Genomic DNA, 22,481 nt, shown 5'->3' on the forward strand with positions numbered 1-22,481 from the left:
CTTGTTGGAGTAGGTGTGGCCTTGTTGGAAGAAGTTTGTCACTGGGGGTAGACTTAGAGGTTTCAGATGCTCAAGTGAGGCTCAGGGTCACTTTCTATATATTTCAGGTATAGAATTCTTAGATACCTCTCCAGCACCGTGTCTGTCTGCCTGCCACCATGCTTCCTGTCCTGCTGACAGTTTTATTGTCAGCCACTCGCTGACAGATGGGGAAACTGCATGTGGCAGTTAGCTCTGCAGCCATTAAAGGTTGTTACCTAAAAGTTGGGTCATAAAAGGTAAAACAAGTCAGGAAGCATCTCTTCCCTCCGGAGCTGGAATTATCCAGAAGCAGAACAAATGCAAAACAGGGTCTGGTGTGTATGTGTGCCCAGGAGTGCCTCTTCACCCCACAGTTAAATAGGGTATTCGGATGCATTGTGTGTGTGTGTGTGTGTGTGTGTGTGTGTGTGTACGCATGTGTGCATGGTATGTGTGCCCAGAAGTGCCTCTTCACCCCACGGTTAAATGGGATATTCAGTTGGTGGGTGAGTAGAGGTGTGTGGAAGATCTGGGAGGAATTCAGGAAACGAAGGAATATGATGGAACTATATTGTCTGAAAAAATATTTTAAAGGAAAAATGAGATAAATTCAACTTAGAGCTCAGGGAGCCCTGAGGAAGAGAGGGAGCAAGAATTTTAGGAGCTGAAGGGGTTGAGGACACCATAAGAACGAGGTTCATAAACATCAACTAAGCAGGGCTTGTGTGGCTCACAGAGACTAAAGCTGCAGTCACGAAGTCAGCGTGGATCTGTGCTAGGTCCTCTGCGTATGCCATGGCTATGATGATGATGATGTCATGATGTTTTCATGGGACTCCAACAGTGGGATGTGATGTCTCTGACTGTTTTGCCTGCCTCAGGAGTCTCTTTCTCCTATTGGCTTGCCTCACCCAGCCTTGATATGAGATTTTGTGCTTAGTCTTATTGTATCTCATGCCATGTTCGGTTGATATCCCTAAGACGCCTGCTCTTTTCTGAAGGAAATCAGAGAAGTGGATCTGTGGGAGAGGGGAAGAAGGAGCTGGGAGAAATCAAGGTAGGGGAAACTGTAGTTGGAATATGTTGTATGAGATAAGAAGAAATAAATTAAAAAAATAAATAAATGCGTAGTCAATGACCATAGTGTTCTTTGTAAAATAGAAGTAGAAAAACTGGAGATATGATGTTTATTAAATTACAATATGTATATTATGTGATAGTTATTGAAATAGTTAAAAATCCTATAAAGTAGAAAATACCCATAAAATATCACTGTTATAAACATGAATATATGATCTAATCTATGTAAAATAATTTATATTTATATAAAAGTTACCTCTGTGTAAGTGGTAGTGTTTGAAAAAATTTTAAGAAGCAATGGTATATAAAAATCAAAGTCCTAACAGAATACAGAGGAGAAAATTACATCGAGTTGTGTTGCTGAGGGTGAAATAGAGCTCAGCCAAAATAGCCATAGAAAAAAACCGCCACCGCCAGGAGGACGATGGCATTGGTGTTCATGACATTCCTCCAGAAGGGCTCCTCTGTGGTGTCTGTGAGTTTCTTTTTCAAGACTTCTTCCTCTTCTTTAGTTAGCTTGGGCTCTGTTTTTTGCAAACCACAGAATAAATCATAAGTCTTCTTGAGACATCCACGAGGTTTCTCCGTTTGATCTGGAACAAAGAAAGGGAAATAAACCATCACCAAATATGGATGAACATCTGTTTAGTGTTGTAGAGATGTCTGTAAACGGTGACCACAATTTTTATAAGAGCCAGAAGAATACTGAGAAAATATTTGTAAATTTGACTATATAAAGGTTGAAAAGTATCCCCCAAAGTGAGTTTAAAAAGTGACTAAATGGGGGTAACAAGGGGAAGGGATTTGCATGCAATACCACAGAGGCTTTTCTGGTCTCAACATACAACGGGTTTTTGAAATTAAAAAAAGAAAAGATCATTTAGAGAGCCATTTAAATACTATAGAGTTGACAAACAACTTAAAAAATAAGTTATCTTAAGATCACTTCAAAAATTAAAAATATATTACAATACTTGTTTTCACAATTGTTGGCAAAAATTCCAGTAATGTGCTTCATGAAAATATCTTTGTGACACTATCCTAGGATCTTGGCGTGTGTAAAGAGAGCCGAGGCATCCCTCCTGCTGTAGCTTTACTGGGTAGAATACTAAGAAATGAGGTTGAGGCTAGACACTTGATCAAAAGATGTGAAGATGGAAGTCACATGTAACTGAATGTCATCTCAGCACCTGGCGGGTAGAAGGATACACACCAGGTGGTCGGTGGGTGTATTTCATATCTATCAAGATATCTTCCTTGTTATACCAGTGTGGGATTTGAATACTTAGTTTGTTATAAAACAACAACTTCTCAAAAATTGGATAACTGAAGAAACCAGATTAAGTATAGGTGTCCTCTGTCATCAAAGAAGCTTATCTCCACAGTGCATGAAGTCATTACAGAAAAGCTCAGCCTGACGCAATGCCGAGGTCAAGCCACACTCCAGTGGCTACATTTATATCTCAGTTCCAGCATCTGTGGCTCAGGGAGCATCTTGGAAGAAGAGTAACAAAGATTGTAAGAGCCAGAATACCAGAAGATCTGCTGTGAAACATTCTTTCACAGAAATGGCTGCGTCTCACAGGTTCCTATGGTTGTGATGAAACAGCATCACCAAAAAGCAAGCTGGGGAGAAAGAGTTTGTATTTCGTTATACTTCAGGTAACAGTCCTTCACTGAGGGAGGTCAGGACAGGAACACAAGCAGGGCAGGAGCCTGGAGGCAGGTGCTGATACAGAGGCCATGGAGGGGGTGCTGCTTACTGGCTTACTCCCCATGGCTTGCTCAGCCTGCTTTTTTACAGAACCCAGGACCACCGGCCCAGCGATGGCACCACACCACCATGGCTGTACCCTCCCTAGTCAATCACTAATTAAGAAAATGGCTTACAGCTGAATCTTATAGAAGCATTTTTCTCAATTGAGGTTCCCTGCTTTCAGATAACTCTAGTTTGTATCAAGTTGACACAAAACCAATCGGCACAAGCTGTATAAATGAGACAAGAGTGATGCCAAGATTAATAGACTTGCTGACATAGAAGGCAAAGAACTACAGGCAACGAATGACTGCCAAGAATGGGAGAATTAACCTCTCCTAGAAATGAGCCCCTTAACTGCTTGTGTAGCCCAAAGCGGTCAGCTCTGAAACCATATACACGTAACAGAAATAGATTCATTAGGCTATATTCATGCATTTCTGAATACACACACACATACAACATATTATTTAAAGAAAAAGAGACTATAGTTGTTGGGAGGAGTGGAGTAAGAGTGATTGATGAGCAAGAGGGAGCAAAGGGAAGGGGAAAGTGATATAATTACATTTTAATTGAAAGGATATATTGAGCTTAGTTTTTCTAGCCAGCCGGCAGGCAAACTTCCTACAGGTAGGCTGCTCCAACACTCCCGCCCCATCCATCCTACCCTGCAAGCTACAAGCTACAACCTAGATGCCCCTCAACCAATGAATGGATTTAAAAAAAAAAAGTGGCACCTTTACACAATGGAGTACTACTCAGTGGTAAAAAAATAACGAGATCTTGAAATTTGCACGCAAATGGATGGAACTTTAAAAATAAATATCCTGAATGAAGTAACCCAGACCCAGAAAGATGAACATGGTATGCACTCACTCAAAAGTGGATACTAGCTGTAAAGCAAAGAATAATGAGCCTATAATCCATGATCCTAAAGAAGTTAAGTAACAAGGTGAACCCTAAGAAAAACATATGTAGATCCACCTGGAAAGGAGAAATAGACAAGATCACCTGACAAAACTGGGAGCTTGGGGGTGGGGGAAGAAGGAAGGGCAGAAAGGAAAAAGGAGGGGAAAAGAGGAGGAGGGCAGGAGGGAGGAGAACTTGTGGGAACCGGATAGTGGAGATGGAGGAAGGAGAGAGATGAGAGCAAGGAAAGAGATATTTTGATTGAGGGAGCCATTATGGGGCTAGCAAGAAATCTGGCACTAGAGAAATTCCCAGGAATCCACAAAGATGCCCAAGCTAAGACCCTAAACAACAGAGGAGAGGGTGCCCAAACTGGCCTTGCCCTGTAGTCAGACTGATGAATATCTTAAATGTCACCATAGACCCTTCATCCAGCAACTGATGGAAACAGAGGCAGAGACCTGCTTCAGAGCACTGGCCTGAGCTCCCAAAGTCCAGTTGTAGAGTAGGGGGAGTGAGAATACGAGCAAAGAGGTCAAGACCATGATGGGGACACCCACTGAAACAGTTCACCTGAGCTAATGGGAGCTCACCAACCCCAGCCAGACAGGGAAGGAATCAGCATAGGACCAAACTAGGCCCTCGGAATGTGGCTGACAGTTGTATGGCTGGGACAGACTGCAGGGCACTGGCTGTGGCACCAGGATTTATTCCTACTGCTTGTACTGGCTTTTTGGGAACCCATTCTCTTTACAAAGATACCTTGCTCAGCCTAGATATAGTAGGGAAGGCCTTGGACCTTCCCCTAAGCAATGTGCCTTACCCTCTCTGAGGAGTGGATGGGGGTGGTTTAGGGGGATAGGTGGAAAAAATGGGAGGAGGGGAGGGAGTGGGAACTGGGATTGGTATGTAAAATGAAAAATAATAGTTTGTTTTCTTTTTTAAAAGATAAAATACAAAAGAAGATAAAAATGTATATATCGAAATCCCCAGGAAGCCGCACTATGGAAACCAATACTGCGTGAGTCATTACCGTCTTCATTCCTGTCATCAGTGTCTTCCTCCCCTTTCTCCTCTGCATCTAAATCGATTCTTTCCTCTTCACTGTTCCGGAGAGTCCAGCACAGGCGATACAGCTGAGAGGAGACCACAGAGAGCATTAGCAAAATGCACGCTTGCGAAAAATGAACAGCAGTCTCGGTTTTATACAACTAAAAAAAAAATCAGACTGCACAAAAGAGTATTATGGATTGTAATGAATATTACAATATCCAGCCATATCATGCTCCCCAAAACTCACAAACCATTTAAACTCACTTCTGTTTTTAATTCTTTGGGAAATATTTAAAAATTTAAAATTTCTAAAACACTTTGGGTTTTATACTTTCAGAAAAGTAGGAGATTAACCCAGCCTAAATTACACCTGGCTTCACTCACTGCCTTATTGTCTACTGTGAATAGTGACGTCATTGTCCTTATTGTCTGTCAATATCAACTTCATTGTTCTTTCATTGTCCTTATTGTCTGTCAATATCAACTTCACTATTATTTCATTGTCCTTATTGTCTAGCTGATTATAGTAATTTTATTGTTATTTCATTGTCCTTCTGTTCTTTCAATTGTAACTTCGTTGTTTAACTGTGAATAGTAACTTCATTGCTATTTCACTGTCCTTGTTGTCTAACTACTAGTCTCTTCATTGTTACTTTCAGCCTGGTTAGATATTGGCTTTGCATTTAATTTTGTTGTTGTGACGTAGTTTCTCAGGTAGCCCAGATTGACCTTGTACTTGCTATGTAGCTGAGGATGTCCTTGAACTTCTGACCTTCCTGCCTCCCCCGCCCAGGTGCTGGTGCACCATCATTAAAAAAATTAACAATAAATTATGTTTATTATGTTAGCAGTAAGGAAATAACACTATGTTTATTGGTTTGGAAACTATGACATGGTCAGTCAATAGCCAATACTCAGACTACATATTTAGTCATCAGTTCTGTTGACGTATTATTGGCAAAGTAATTTTGCAACCCTTGGCATTGACTTTCCCCATCACACACCATCTACTGCCCTCCTTAAAAAATGCAAACAAGATTGCCTTAGGATTGAGTGATGAATAAAAAACACATAAAAAGTTAGATAATGTATAAAATGGTAGTAATAAGGAATATTAGTAATGCATATACTATATACTATTTGTAATAAATATTAGTATAATTATGTGTAATATATGAAAATAATGGAAAATATAAATACACATGCTTCATTAGCATGTAAATATAATACATAATATATGAATATATATAATGACGGCCTCTCTTCCCTACTCCCACTCTGCAAAGAAATAAACAGTCTAGACTAGAAGGTCATGGAAGAAAAATCTTAAAATTATGATGAAGATGCTGAAGTGTAGCTATTCACAGTTGATGGTTTCTGGACGGGTTGGGGTTAGGGAAAGACTCAGTTTACTTTAAAGGGCTGGACACTGAGAATTTGACCATGCTCCAGTGAGTATATGGGCAACATAAAATAGAATTTTCATTTTTTTCTTCTTCTTTTGATTTGGGGAAGGTCACAAGTGTTCGGGGTGGACCTGGGAGGACTGGGAAGTGAGTGCCAACAAGGTACATTATGTGAAATTCCCAAGTAATCAATAGAAATGTGTAAAAATATTTATATTNATTATAACATGATAACTGTAATATATAATATACTTACAATATAAAATATAATATATAAAATATAATATATATTTGTATACTAATATTGCTTATTACATAAAATGAAAAATGATAAATATTTGCTTGCCCTTCACAGTGTCCGCTAGTGTCCCATAGATAATAGTGCTGAAAATTTCAATTGTCTTTCTGTATGTTTTTGTCTACATGTAGACACACACACTATTTATATTCCACAAGTGATATTAAACGATCCCATATGGTTTTGTATGTGTTTTTCTCGCTGAATAAATTTATGGACATTCTCAAGTAATACAACAGCTTTAAACACCTACAGAACATTTGGCACACTGTTATTATAGAGTCATTTTCTTAGAAGTGGCAATTCGGGTTGTACTCCAACTTTTCCATTTTCATAGTCAATAACACTTGCAGGGAAAACCCTGATTCATATATTTTCCCTACACTCCTGAGCCCATGATTAATAACTCCCAAATTGAGAGAATCAGAGTTTAATAAAGAACGCCCAGTTGCGTTCTTACCCAGCATCAATTCCCACACCTACCAATAATTTTGGATGCTGAAATTTTACTAAATCTTCACCAACATTTTATATTAGCAGTGGCAAGCAGCGTTTTTGTCCGCTTGAAAGACAAAAATGTACCTCATTGTTCCATTTTGCCTTTTCTTGACCGCTGTTACTCTGCTTTTGGAAACCGTATCTATATAGACCTTTATAATGGGTCTGAGTTTCTGCTCAAACCCAGAGAGGCCAGATGGACAAGTCTGCTGTGAAGTCTTTCTCCATCTACAGGACAGGAGGGACTATTCCCTTCCCAGTGTGTATAACAATGTCACAGACACGCTCCCCAACAGTATCATGAAGCTTTTGAAGTAGAATGCTCACTGTTTTTAGTATTTGTGTGCAATGTGTTTGTGGGTGTATAGAAGGGTGCATGGCAGCTGGAGGAGGATTTTCTGGACCCAGTCCCCTCCTTCTACTTCTATGTGGGTCCCAGAGATTGAACTCAGCTTATTGCTGGGCTTGCTTAGAAAGTCCCTTTCCCTGTGGAGACATCTCACTGGCCTTAAAAATGTATGCCCGTGTCTTCGCCTCTTAGCAATATACTGTTGCTTCGCACATACACGATCAATTTGTTCAGTTGAAAGCTGATTGATTATCTTTTAGGTTCCTCCTAAATCTAATAATCCAACAATCCCACTAGCCTGGCATTAGCTGAGGTTGCCGCTGTGCACATATGGAAAGCAAATGATACCAGTTTGTGCGACACTCACGTGTACATCAGGGATGGGTTTTGTTAGGAAAGAAACTCCCAGGGCAACCAACATAGACACGAAGAAGAGAATGATGGCATAGTATAGATAGTGCACTCCACAGATGATCGTGGGACAGTTACTGGCGACCAGGCAACTCCCTGTCCCGTAAGAAAACTCTGCGATCATACGGATAAGGCCCAATAAGAGTCCAGCCATCAGACCCCAGAATGCTCCCTGTTAAGAACAAAACAAGAACACAACAAGAGTGCTTAGGAAAGATGAGACGCTCATTCAAATAAGTCATAATTAATTACTACTGTGTTCTTAAGCAAGGACCAACAAACTGGGAAGGTTACAAACACAAACTATCAGCGGGAACTTGTCCTCTATGGTCTTGAAATACCATCACAGTGTTGACTGTCCAACCACAGGACTCTGCTGTCAACACGGACCCAAAATGAAAAATTTCCAAGTTGTCTTTTATATGTAGAATAAAAACTTGTGCTTTATTTTGTAGAAGAAGGAGAATCATGATATTCATGCTACACAATTTGAAGAGCCGAGCAAGCACTAGACACTAAGTGGTCGGAATCTGTCACTTGCCTGAAAATCACATGATATAGTGAACAGCTAGAAACACACAAGGGATGAGACATAGACGTAAGCAGATCAACTATTCTCACCACAATAACAGTGAACATATTTTAATTTTTACTAGCTTTTCCAGAAGTGTTTACTATCTGCCTTGATTCTCATAACCACTCGTATAAAGTGGGCACTGTTATCATCCTCACTGGACAGAGTGGAGTTATTTGCTTCTGACCATTATGTTAGAGTCCTGATGGGACACAGACAGCCCGTCTCCTAAACTGTCCTCCAGCACGGCACTGTGCACAAGGTGGCAAATCACTCTTTAGTAAGGATCAGACATGGTGACGACAGTAGAAACTGAGACAGGCCTTGAGTACACACGGAATAGCAGGAACACATCGTGTGGCACCAGGAGAGAAACTATTGTTTCCTCCACCTGCTGGGAAACCCCTCCCGTTTCCCACTTACTTGTTCATTGACTCTTTTACAGAAGATGGCGAGCACGAAGACAGCTGCGATAGGAGGCCCCAGGTAGCTAGAGATGGACTCTGTATAGTGGATCAGCTGTCCACCCTGAGATACTTCTACGATGGGGACCCACAGGATGCTGGTGACAATCAACACAGCGACAAACAGCCTATAAAAATAATTAATTACAGACATTAAACGACAGCACCGCATGTGTATTTGCTGAGTTTTTAAATTTATCCCTGAGCCATTCATTCATGCTCAAAATAAAACTATGTTCCCTGAACTGATAGGAACCCACGCTGTGCTAACCGTCTGCTGGTTCACCGTCGACAATTCTTACCTAAACCTGCCGTAAAGCTTCAGGTAAGCTTAGCGCTTTCTAGTAAGTCGGATGTCAGCAGTAGTTAATCATCCTTAATACAATGCATACACCTCAGAAATTAATACTGTAACAGTTTTGTTAACTGGAAGTTATTTGTATAATAAAGTAGAATCCATTTTATCTTTTTCTTAGTTAGAGAGAACTGAAGGAGTTTCCGTAAGAAACTTCCGTAAGATGCTTCCCAAGCCACTTCGATTGCTTTCTGTCACACGCTCGAGTGGTCCAGCATGAGCTGGCTTCTGGATACCTTGGTAAGCTGTGTTCACCTTGTTTTCTCACTTTCTCCCTGGGGACAGCCTTATTCCTTGTTACAAAGCTGCCACATGCATGGCTTGCATGGTGTTCTCACTGTTCCTGTCCCACATAGCCACGGACTCCCCTGCCGCAACTTCAAGACTTCACTCAAGTGCCACCTCCACAGGGACACTTCCTGGCCTTAGGTCCCTGGCATCCTTTCACTCTGGCTTACTTTTGTCTCCTCCCCCTACTATTTTTAGATTATTTTCATAAAATTTATTCTGATTCTGATTCACCTGCTGCAGCTGTGTTTATCTATCTGCCCTACAGAGACATAGCGTGCTTACATGAAGCAAGCATTTTTTTTTTTTTTACATTTGTATTTTGGGAGATTGACATTTGATAAGAAAGATGAAACAGATATTACTTTGTCAGTGAGATTTGAAAAGGATTTGCCTCCAAGATGATGTATTGACTAGTGGGACCACCGTATCCTGAAAATCAGCCCGGAAAAACAAACAAAGAAACAAAACTATGGCTATCCGTTTTCTTCTTCAACAGCCTTTCTCCAGTTAATATCGGGGACAAGTGAGGTCCTCTAGGTTTCTATTCCCAAGTGTTTAATTTATTAAAGCTATTGCTACTGTCAAAAGCAAGGAGGACTATGTAAGTAGGTGGTGAGTTTCCCTTGATACCAACTTCACAAGAAAGCGGGCAGTGCCCTTCCGAGACTGCTCTTTACAGACACCGCGCTTCTCAGGATTCTGTGGGAGAGCTTCTAGCCCCAAACCACAGTGAGAAACATGGAGAACAGGCAGGTCTCACATAAGGAACAAGGATAGGATTATTCCAGTTTCTCTTCTAACTAGCTGAGGAGTTCAGAGATGAACTTGAAGTGGTCCTCCACAGGTAAATGATAACTTGTTTTCATTAATGAAGAAACATGCTCTATGTATATTATTCAATATTGATAACTGTAAAAGGAAAATTACTGCTCTCTTACCTTACCACCTATTTTACCAATCTATTTCTTCTAAGTCAAAATAAGTCATAATCACATGGAAAGTTAAACCAAAGCCACATGGCATGAACAGTAGAGCAGATGAATGCTGAGGTTTTAAGATATTGAATACCATACAGCAAGAGACTGAAAGAAAATACACCTGGAAACATCACTGCATGCCATAAAATACCTTGAGCCAAAGACACCATCTATCATGAAATGTGTGCCGATTTACTGTATTTTTGATAATCTAAAGCAGGAAGACTCATTAATATCATTAGATGTTATAGTGGTTAACTTTGGATATGCAGGAACTGAGCGGAGTTCTGGGCGATCATAATTATTATTATATCATATGTATTAATATTAGTGATTAATTCTAACGTGTGCAGTAACTACACGTTGCTCCTTCTGAGACACACCACTGAGCTGTATACTTACGTTATCCATGTCCTCTGTATGTATGTTATACTTTAATCTCAACAAAATGCTGTGATAGTGTTGGGCCTACTTGATAGCAATGAAGAGGAAAACAGGGTCTTTCTTAACTATTCTCCCTGGCTGTTTGTTTTTACTTCATGTGTCTTCTGGACTCTCAGACTGCTTAGGGATTGTTTGGTTGATGTACTCTCTAAGTAGCCTCTAGAAGTAGTCTCTTCCCCAAGTCTGTCCCTTTCTAACATCTAGTCCTTCATGAACATGAAGTTGGTACTCTCATTTGTAATAGTAACTGAATTCATTGCCCCTTGCACATAGTAGTCTTGAGTGAATCTGCAGACGAAGCATGAAGAGAAGACGGTGATTTGTAAAGATGTGCTTGGATGGGGTTGTGAGAAAAAAGTCAAAACAAAAAAAAAATCACCGAAGCCCTTAAAAATGGAAAAAGCAACCATCTCATTTAAATAGCCTCAATTTTTGTATGTGTAAAGAGAACTATTTGTCCCTAATGTTCCTTCTCCCACTGTAGAATGATGATTATTTTCACTGAAGTCAAGGATATGCACACGCTAGTTCACCACTCTGTCTGCCCTTCCTGAGGGGAGTCCTAGGCCGAGACCAGGTTCCCTCACCGTCCGGCTATCAGGAGCTCTCTCTCAGACGCCTTCTTCCTGATCTTGGTGTAGAGGTCCACGGTGAAGAGGGTGCTGGAGCTGTTGAAGATGGAGGTCAGGGAGCTCATGAGAGAGGCCACCATCACTGACAGCATCAGGCCTCGAAGTCCTGGGGTCAGGAGAGGTGAAGCTCTGGTTAGCGGTTGTGTATCCTTTTCTTTGTGTGCCAGGCTAAAAAATAGGGAGTCGCTTCAAAACAATGGGTTTGCCTGGAACATTGCGTATTTGAGCAGATATCCAAATACACACAAGATAGAAATCGTGTGGTACTTCCTGCATAAATTCCCTCCTCAATATCACACAATGGGGGAATTTAGTCCCCAGTGCAAACTCAGATGCCCGCTACTGGAAACTAGTCTTAGAATAGAGGAAGCCCTGTCATGCCATCTTTCTTTGCAGCGATCTCTTGACTAAACAAAGCTTTAGTGGAAAAATCTAGTTAATGAGTCTGCTGTTTCTGGAGAGACCAAGGATTTGGAACGATTACAGGGACCTGATGCTCTAGTTCACTCTGGTCCCATATTTGCTAGGACAGAGGATGGGGAAAGTGGTTCCTGATCTGTGGGCCATGTTTCCTTCACTCTGAAAATGTTCACTTGTGTCAGGATGGAGAAAGGGCCATGGAAGTGTTAACTCAAGTTTGCAACTGATCACAGCTGAGTTCTCTACCTTGATCTGCTTCAATTCACCACCATCAATTTCCAGCAACTTAATACTTTACTTTCTTCACATGTATGGCTTATTTGATATATCAGGAAACTGAAATGTTAATTGTCAATGGTAGGGGAACTTATTTTTGCAACTTCACCAGTGTTTCTGGACTCCCAAGTTAGTGTCTGAGACATAATACATTCAATAAGCAATTGTAAGTTAAATATATTGAGATCTAATGTCTGAGTGTTACTGGCCCATAATTAACCTTGACTCTTCTGGACGTATATGTTTGTGGTTAAGCAACGCTTTGCATTAGCAAAAAGAAAGTTGAGGTCTTCTTAATTTTCTTCAAAGAGTCTTGAGCCTAAAGAGTCAAGATTTTTCTAACAGGAAACATCTGCTCCAATACTGGAATGTCTAGGCTCAGCAGACAGTTGGCAACATGTAAAAGGTGCCTAAGAAATATTGATGAGCAGGGCTGAGTTAATGGAAGTAAAGTCATAATTGCTGAGGATTTTACCATGACCCTTTCTAAGCTCATCTACAGACCAAGCATCTGAGGCTGTGTGAGCCTAGGTCTTTACTTACCCATGGGCATCAGCTTCAGCACCAACATTGGGTAGGCATAGTTGGTGCAGCCAATGTCAACACCACATTGCTTTACACACTCAGAAGGCACAACACAGGCCACCATATCTGGGGAGATATTCAGAAGCTAGTTCAGTGAGCTAGATTTAAGCAGGCATAGTTTGTAACCATTGGACAAAGAGGTAAGCTCATGAGTGGGAGAAAAGACATTTGCCTGGAAATAGAGATTCATGTTTGAATTTTATGTCGCAGATCTGGTACCTCTTTACCCACAGCATGCCTTTGGCCTTGTCTCATTTTCATAGGTGTTGATGGTCTGGCCCAACAGATACGACCCAGCTAGAGCTTCAATGCATGTGGAAGGAGCTGATTGCCCTTCAGCATTTCATGAAAGCTCACTACGAGGGAAGCATCTGATGATCTTCACCCTCCCTCTTCTCCTCCAAATCCACTCCACTAGTCACCCTCACCAGTTCTGTAGCATATCACCTGCCATGCCCCCCTTCCTGTCTGCCCCTATCTCTAGTGGGTCTTGCAGCCTTCCTCACTACCTCATCCCTTTGTCTCAGCCACCAAATCTGGGGGCATTCTCAAGAATCCCACCAGTCACAAAGGCCAGCGAATCAGGTAGACAATCTTCATTCTTCCTCCTCTGTTCCAAGTTGAATCCTCCATTCCCAGCTCTGTAGCAGACCAACTGTTCTAGTTTCTCCTTCCTCTCTACCCTCATTCTCAGAGGACTACATAGATCCTGATGACACACCCTGTCTTCCTTCTTCCTGTGGACCTCCCCAGCTTCCCCTTCTAGCTCACTCCCATTCTGTCATCTCCCAAAACCTAGAAAAACCTTCTACCCAGATGTGTAATGGCCACACCTGGCAGGATCTCAGAAGCACTCCTTACCCGGCAACCCACAGACACCACACTTTCCTAAGAACCAGAGAGAGCATCGGGAACTAAGGGACAAAACACTCACCAAAGATAAGAGCAGATATTATTATCAAGAATTACAATCATCTCAAACTCAGATACCTAGATACCAGCATAAAAACACAATCAACAACAGCCAGGGCGATATGTCTCCACTAGGGACTAGAAATTCTACTAAAGTAGGCAATACAGCTGATGCACAAAAAAAAAAAAAAAAAAAAAAAAAAAAAAAAGAGAGAGAAAAAGGAAAAAAAAAAAGGCTTGAAAATAGCTGAGCCCCCTTCCACTCTGGTGACTCTAGCTTGTGTCAAGTTGACACACAAAACCAGCCAGTGCACCACCAGAATACAAGAGATGGAAGAGAGAATCTCGGGCATTGAAGAGAAGATAGAAAAAAATAATATCTTGGTAGGGGAAAATGTTAACTCTTAGAAAATTTAGGGAAAATGTTAACTCTTAGAAAATTCAGGCATAAAACATACAGGAAATCTGGAACACTATGTGTACTTTTCCGTCAACTTGGCCAAAGTTAGAATCGTCAGAGAGGAGAGAACCTCAATTGAGAATTCTTCCATAAGATTAGTCTGTAGGCAAGCATGTAGGGTTTTTTCTTAATTAGTGGTTGATAGAGGAGTGTCTAAGTCCATTGTGGGTGGTGCCACCCCTGGACTTGTGTCCTGGGTTCTATAAAAAAGCAGACTGAGAAAGCAAGGAGAAGCAGGCAGTAAGCAGTGCCCCTCCATGGCCTCTGCATCAGCTCCTGGCTTCAGGTTCCTGCCCTGCTTGAGTTCCTGTCCTGACTTCCTTATGTGATGAACTGTGATGTGAAAGCATAAAGCCAATTAAACCCTTTCTTCCCCAAGTTGCTTTGGTCATATTGTTTCATCATAGTAATAATAACTGTAATTAAGACACTATAAAAAGCTCACGTCTACTAATAATAGGAATAGATGAAGAAGAAACCCAGGTCAAAGTCACAGAAAATATTTTCAACAAAATTGTAGAAGAAAATTTCTCAAACCCAAAGAAGAGGTGTCTAGTAAATTACAAGAAGAATACAGAACATCAAATAGATTGAACCAGAAAAGTGATTTCCCCATAGAATATAATAATATAATGTACAGAACAAAGAATATTAAAAGCTGCAAAACTAACCACGTATTTGAACACAAAGAAATCTCAACAGATACAAGGAAATTGAAATAACCCCCTGCATCCTATCTGGACCACCACAGATTTGCCAGGGAAGTGGGACCAGGATCTATCCCTGGTGCATGAGCTGGCTTTTTGGAGCCCATTCCTATGGTGGGATGCCTTACTCCACCCTGTTGCGTGGGAGGAGGTCTTGGTCTTGCCTCAACTGAACTTGTTGGGCTTTGTTGACTCCCCATGGGAGGCCTTACCCTTTCTGAGGAATGGTTGGGGTTGGTTGGGTGGAGGTGGGGGGAGGAATGAAGAGAGGAAAGGGGAAAATGAATAAAAAAATTAAAAAATGTCACTGTAATGAAAACATGTCTCACATTCTCAACATCATTTTAAAAGCATTAATATACCAGGCAATTATGTTTTTATATATTTGTTATCACTGTTAAGTTTTATATCATGTTAAAAGGATATTTATATCATGTATAATAAATATAATATTCTATGGTGAAAAAATAAATAAAAATAAAATTTGCCAGGGAGCAAATTTAGAACAAATCAACAAGAATGATAGATTACATATTCAAAAAACTTGGAATTTTACTCATAACACTAAAAAGGGGGGGCTGGAGAACCAAATTGACCTAGGATTAACCCTTTAGGAATAACTTTATATGGCATCTATAGCTAGGTGGTGGCTCACACTTTCAACCCCAGCACTTGGGAGGTGCACAGTCTAATACTGAAACCTGGGAGGAAAAGGCAGAACAGAAGAATTGCAATGATTTCTATTTAAAGCTACTTGCAAAATAGTGCAATTCACATAGTGAATGTGCCTCGTGATCTAAAACCAGATTTTATCCTTGAAATTTTACATAAAGAGAAAGGGGAATATAGGTATATTTATCCACATATACTGAGGTATATTTAGTGTCAAAATTTCAAAGAATTTTTTAATTGAAAGAATATTTTTTCTGTTGCCAAAAGAAAGAAAGAAAGAAAGAAAAAGAAAAAAAGTTTGGCCCTAGGTTGGGGCAGGGTTTTGTTTTTATCTTTCCAGAAGAACAAAAGCATCCAATTAAAGAATCTAAAGACCAGTGGACAAGTGAACCATCTGATGAAAAAGGACAGATCATCAAGAAAAAATGTCCCCGGTGGGGAAGAGACAGAAATCTTAAACAAACAAACAAACAAACAAACAAACGAAAAAATGTCCCAAGAGTAACTTGGCCTGATGGTATCACCCACCCCCCAATAGGGTAGATGGTTGTAAATCTTCCCAAATGCTTGTGTCTGCTGCCCTCTACAGACAGAAGTGGGAAAAGGTCCTTATGTGTCCCCAATTCAATTAATTAATGCTGACTTCGTGGCTGTAGCGTGGCTCTCTCTAAAAATCACACATGCTTGTTAAAGGAAAATCCAAAATCTCTGTCTCATTTAAGAAGAGCCACCTGGTATGGGACATCTGAAAACAAGAGACTATTCTGTTGCCACTAATCTCATAGTCCTGTGGTTTTCATTTGACTCTTTAAATAAGATTATTATGCATATGTAACTTTTCCATCACGATATTAGTGGTCATATAGAGTACTATTTCTATTTTTTTTTTTGGTTTTTCGAGACAGGGTTTCTCTGTGGTTTTGGAGCCTGTCCTGGAACTAGCTCTTGTAGACCAGGCTGGTCTCGAACACACAGAGATCCGCCTGCCTCTGCCTCCCGAGTGCTGGGATTAAAGGAGTGCGCCACCACCGCCCGGCTTAGAGTACTAATTCTAGAAATAAACTTCATCTAGCTTTCTATACACATTTGAGGGCTAAAGTCTGAAGCAGGTAACTAGAAACTAAATTTGTGTAGGCCGGATAGACTTAATAGATTATGGTCCGCTAACCTTTCAGAGATCTGCTGAATATGGCATTTGAAATGCTTAAGTTTTCTGCAATGAACCATGGCCATTCCTAGCAGTGACCTTTGAGGTCTCCAAGAAGAGGGTGGGGCCCTGAAACAACAAGCCCACCTGGATTGTGCTAACACCACTAAGCTGACAAACATCACCTGAAGGTCAGCTTCAGATTACAACCCGCTCAGGAGTTCACAAGAGACCAACACTGCTGGGAGCAGTGAGACCCCAGATCCTGAATTTCTTGTAAACAACTTGTTCTCGCCTGATCTGAGTGCCTACAGCTGCTCTGAGCACGAGACCTTCAGGAGTTCCTGATGGCAGGAGAGTGGTTTCTGGTGGGTTTGGCTGGGGCCTGGCTATCTCTATATATAATCTGCCCCTGAACACAATAAAGGGGGCATTCTTGGGGAATTCAAGGATGGCCTGTATCGCTGCCTCTCTGTCTGTGTGTGTCTGTGTATTTTAACCTCCAGCCCCCTTGCCCAAAGCTTGGTAACTGGGTGCCAGCGCACAGAGCGCAGTCACGGGGGTGCGCAGCACAACACATTTTACAGAACTCTGAACTCAAATATTTTTAATCCTAAGACTGCCAAACACAACTAAGCTGGACATTGTGAAAAGCTTGGCAGAAGTAGCTTCATTATTGTGAATAGTTTTACTGTGTTAGAGTTAAAACCTTTCCTATTTATCTAGACTAAAAGGGGGAAAGGTTGCAGGATATTTGATCACACTGTTAGCCCAGAGGTTGCATTATTTACTGGAAGAACCTGTCTCTGGCTGTGGTGTGGTTCGGCCCTAGTACGCACCCTTAATTCAAAAGCTTTCTGTTTATTGCAAATAGGAATAAAATCAATCATAGGTCAATAGGCAAAGCAAGTAGATATAGACAGTAAGAGGGGGTCAAGAAGACAGACAGAGAGATGCCCAGGAAGTAGTAAGGTGGGACTTTGAGTTTGGCAGTCCTTTTAGGTTTGGGACAGTAGAAGAGACGCTCTCTTTTCTGGGATGTCAGAAGAAGGAACGTCAGCTGGTTGCTTTCTCTGCCTCTCTGAGCCAGCAGGCTTTCACCACAGCATCTGACTCCTGAGCTTTTGTTGATAAAATAATAGGATAGAGAATTAAAAACAATGTTTGTCTTCCTACTTGGAAGCAGCTGTGGCAGCTGCAGAGGCAGCAATAAGATCAGGTGTAGCCACTATGCCACAGATATAAAAACAACACGAAGGTAGAGAAGATGTAAATTACCAAATTTAGAGATGAAAAGGGAGGCAGAAAAATAGATACTGAGTAAATCCAGAGAACCATTAATCCTCTATATAAACATTCTGAAACATGATTATCTCATTAGATGCAGAAAAGGCTTTTGGGAAAAATCTAACATCCTAGGACAGTGGTCCTCAATCTCCCTAATGCTGTGACCTTTAATACAGTTTCTCATGTTGTGGTGACCCCAACCATAAAATTATTTTTGTTGCTACTTTATAACTTTAGTTTTGCTACTGTTGTGAATTATAATGTAAATCTCCATGTTTTCTAACGGTCTTAGGCAACCATTGTGAAAGGGTCATTTGGCCCCCAAAGGGCTCAAGACCCACAGTTAGAGAACCACTGCCCAAGAAAGATTAGGGTACAAATGACATACCTCAACATAATAATGGCAATTTACCACAAACCCATACTCCACATAAACTTAAATGAAGAGAAACCCAAATCATTTCCACTAAAAACAGGACTAAGACAAGGTTATGCTCTCTCCGTATTTATCAATGAAGTTCTAGCTGGAGCAATAAGGCAAGTGAGGGAGATCGAGGGCTATAAATCAGAAGGGAAGAAGTCAGAGTATCTTTATTTGCAGATGGTATGACAGTATACGTAAGTGACGCTAAAATTTCCACTAGGAAGCTCCTATATCCGCTAAGCACTTTCAGCAAAGTAGCTGGATACAAAATTAACACACAAAGATCAGTAGCCTTCCTATACACAAGTGAGAAATGGACCGAGAACAAGATCAAGAAAACAAAACCTTCCACAATAGACTCAAAATATATAAAATACCTTGGGCGTAATTCTAACCATGCAAGTGAAAATGTGAAAGACAAAACCTTTAAGACATTGACGGAAGAACTTGAAGGAGATATCAGATGATGGAAAGATCTCCCACGCTCATGGATCAATAGGATTAATACAGTAAAAATGTCCATCCTACCAAAAACAGTCTACGTATTCATTCAATGCAGTCTCCATCAAGATACCAGCACAATTTTTCACTGAATTTGAGAGTATAATTTATACTTTAGTGGTCCTTCGGGTATATAATATGGCTTTCATTTGTGTGTGTATGTGTGTGTGTTCATGGGATCCCTCTGTGTACAGTCTTGTGTATCTAAGTGTCTGTATCTGTTTCTTGTGCTTTCTATTTTGCTCTTCTCTTTTCCTTGTTGTATTTCGTATTTCAATCGGTTTGTTTTTGCATTCTCTTCCATTGTTTTATCCCTTTGATACCTGTTTTCTAACAGGAGACATAAAAGGGTGTGGATTCTGATAGAAAGAGAGATGTAGAGGGATTGGGAGGGGTTGGGGAGGGGAGAAAGCATAATCAGACTATATTGTATGAAAAGAAACTGTTTCGAATAAAAAGAAAAATTCAATCGAGCAGTTACCCTCAGCTTTTGAGGAATCAATCCATCACCAATACTTAGTTCCACGGCAGAGGAAATCTATGCAAATCCACCTGTCTCGGGGATCCAAGAAGTAGGTCCATTTTGTGTATCTTCCCACATTCAACACCAGCAGCTCACCAATTCATCCCTGAAAAATCCTACCACATCCTACAGTGTCCTCCTACCATATTCTCCAGACTTCTGAAAACAGGACTCGCTATTTCAGATGCCTCAAAGGACACAAGCAGGGTATAAAGAGAAATAGCGTTGGGCATGCCAAACCGGTCTTCCTGCCTCTGATACCCCGATACAAGCTCTTTTCTCATCCTTGATTTCTCCTTTTATTTTTACCTAGAACAGGTTTCCTATTTTATTAAGGTTTTGCTATATCTTGAAAATACTTCAGGTTGGAGAGATGGCTCAGCAGTCAAAAGCACTTGCTGTTCTTAGCAAGCTTGGGTTTGGTTCCCAGTATCCACATAGCCGCTCACAACCATCTATATAACTCAAGTTCCAGAGATTTGATGCCATCTTCTGATCTCTGCAGGCACCAGATTTGATGCATGTAACCCACAGGTATACATGTCGCAGAACACCCATACACAGAAGATAAATCTAAAAAAGCTTAAAAACACGTATAAGATTTAAGCATAAAATCAAGATTAGGTATCTGCGACTTGCCTGTGTACAGAATGCGGCTGATCATCCCTGGCATCACCATGAAGAACAGGGGCAGTATCTTCAGGTACCCACACACTATGCAGGCAGCCTTCACGTGGGACATGTTCTTGCCACATAAGCAGCGCTGTACAATGACCTGCCAGGGAAACACAACGCAGTGAGACAAGCAGAAACTGATGTCTGAGGCGGTGGGGAAGAGACAGAAATCTTTAATAAATAAATAAATTTTAAAAAAAAGCTTCTCCACATTGCTCCCCCCCCCCAAAAAAAAAAAGAAAAAAAAAAAAGAAAGAAACTGATGTCCGAGCTCCCTTTCAGGGTTTAAAACCTCAATAAGAAATTATGGCACTGGTGGAAACTAAGGGGCTTTGGAGGAATACTACGATTTAAAGAACAGTTTAATTTGTATGTTATGTGGCTTCATTCCTCAAGCAGTCTTACCCCTCTTACAACGTTCTGAATATGAGCAATGTATGTAGGACTCGGTACATGGAGGTCAATACATATTAGCTATAGTTATGTTTAAAAGCTCCCAGGAGATGTCTCAGTGGGTGAAAGCACAGGGGCCCACGTTGGGGTCCACAGAACCCACCCCACGCAAACCCGGGGAGGTGGCATGTGTCTGTAGACCCTGTGCTCTTATGGTCAGTGGGGAACAGAGATGGGAAAATCCTTGGGAACTTGCTGACCAGCTAGCCTGGCATATGAAGCAGTGACCAAGAGACCCAGATGGAATGTGAGGGGGGACTGAAACCTGTGACAAGCACATGCCTATATTCATGAGACTGCATAGTGTCCAGGTCGCATTAGATAGTTCTAGTAGTAGTAATACAGACACATGTTGTGTTTTAGGCTGTGAATCGAATATCGCGGGCATCAGCAGAATCTTCCTACTATTATGAGGTAATTGACTCTGGCTAGTCACACCTGTATGTTTTTATATGAGATAAGAAGAAGCAGCAAAAGTCTTCCCCCTCCCCACCCCCACACAAGCACCCACACACTTAATCACTTACCTGGTCTGTGCACCAGTACCACATAGCCGTAATAATCATTCCAAATGCAGTTCCCGGCCATGGAATGTCTCCAGTGACAGCATCTCGGAAGATGTGGAAGGAGTCCGGCTGAGGAGTGTAGCACTTGGAGCTGATGGTCAGGTTGTCCCCCTGGATTACAGAGGGGATGGCGTTCATGTACTTCTCTGTGAAGCTCTCATAGCCTCCGACTTCAATAAATGCTGCAAAGACATCAGAGAAATGAAATGTCTCCTGCACAGTGCAACAGCTACTGTTTATGATAATCCCCTGACATGCAGCTCTTGCAAACCTCAGTGACCTCTCTCCTGATATTCATCCCAATCACAGCTTCCCACCCCTCCCCTGCACTCAGTCGCCCCTCACAAACCTTCCTCTCCCTCAGGTCATCTACCCATCTATTTCTCTTCAGAGAAGAGCAGGCCTCCCAGGGATATCACTCAATCATGGCTTACCAAAATACAGTAAGTCTAGACACAAATGCTCACTCATATCAGGACTGGACGAGGCAACTCAGTAAGAGGAAAAGAGACCTATGGTTAGGCAGAAGAGTCTGAGAACACCCCATTTTAATAGATTGTTATAAAAAATAATACAACTGGTTAATAGTTATTAGAAACTGTCTAATACTTAATCCTCTATTTAGTGAAAGGTCTAGATAAATCAAAAGGTTTTTATTTTAGTAAGCTTTTGTTGTTTGAAATGGATTATTTTGGGGTTTTTGTTTTGTTTTGTTTGTTTGTTTGTGGCTTCAAACTCAGAGATCCCTCTGCCTTTGTTTTCAGAGTACAGTGCTGGGCTTGAGGGCCTCTGCCTCCTTCGCAGAGCTGTTTTTTGAAATTGAAACATTATTTTCACTCTTCTCTATATTCCTCTCCAATCCCTCCCCTGTACCCATCTCCCCTCTCAAATTCATAGCTTTTAGGTCACAAACCAGGTCCCTAAATGGCATTGCTAACAATGTCCCAAGAGGAGAACTCAGGCCCAACCCAGTCTGGTTTTTACTGGATAAACATAAGAATTTATGCCAGGTAAACAGAAACCTAAACTCAGCATTCCTCAGAAAACTCCATAATTTGGGCTTCTGTTTGTCAGGAAAGTCATTGCTTCTTTTCTCTGCCCTAACGGTCAACTGATGGGCAAAGTGTATCTGGTTTTGATTAACCACAACAGTCCGCACCAGCTCAAGGACCAACATCCTGCTGACTGCCACAGAAAATTCACCTGTTTTCCTGCCGAACCGCCGCTCTCTATTCCCGTGAGATAACCTGGCAGGTTGTTCCCCCAATAAACTGTTTTCTACCCGCAGAGTGGTCTAGTTAGGGGTTCTGCTGCATTCAGCTTACAATGGCCCCTTCTACTTTAATACTTACTAC

The 22,481-nt window shown here is 41.2% G+C and overlaps 1 protein-coding gene and 1 long non-coding RNA gene across 3 annotated transcripts in view; one reads left to right on the forward strand and one right to left on the reverse strand.

The window, feature by feature from the left end:
- Window positions 1–3: 3 nt before the first annotated feature.
- The window catches only part of LOC126501745 (solute carrier family 5 member 4A), a 35,708-nt gene continuing 13,230 nt past the window's right edge, over window positions 4–22,481 (reverse strand). The window contains exons 8-15 of one of the 2 annotated variants that reach the window (XM_050142589.1): window positions 21,088–21,308; window positions 20,072–20,207; window positions 12,758–12,865; window positions 11,474–11,624; window positions 8,779–8,947; window positions 7,738–7,953; window positions 4,800–4,902; window positions 4–1,694 (exon numbers count right to left, since the gene is read on the reverse strand). In XM_050142589.1, the coding sequence (XP_049998546.1) occupies window positions 1,480–1,694; window positions 4,800–4,902; window positions 7,738–7,953; window positions 8,779–8,947; window positions 11,474–11,624; window positions 12,758–12,865; window positions 20,072–20,207; window positions 21,088–21,308 (1,319 nt within the window). In that variant the 3' untranslated portion in view covers window positions 4–1,479. Of the gene's footprint in view, window positions 1,695–4,778; window positions 4,903–7,737; window positions 7,954–8,778; window positions 8,948–11,473; window positions 11,625–12,757; window positions 12,866–20,071; window positions 20,208–21,087; window positions 21,309–22,481 lie in introns of both variants that reach the window. The other variant, XM_050142597.1, reaches the window with a different exon arrangement.
- Window positions 1,575–10,696, forward strand: LOC126501755 (uncharacterized). Its single transcript, XR_007591801.1, has 4 exons — window positions 1,575–2,324; window positions 4,715–4,787; window positions 8,801–9,144; window positions 9,296–10,696. It is a non-coding gene; the product is annotated as an uncharacterized lncRNA (long non-coding RNA).

This window comes from Alexandromys fortis, unplaced genomic scaffold, assembly GCF_014885135.2.
Source record: "Alexandromys fortis isolate MF-2015 unplaced genomic scaffold, M_Fortis_MF-2015_v1.1 scaffold_9, whole genome shotgun sequence".
In the NCBI taxonomy this organism is placed as follows: Eukaryota; Metazoa; Chordata; class Mammalia; order Rodentia; family Cricetidae; genus Alexandromys; species Alexandromys fortis.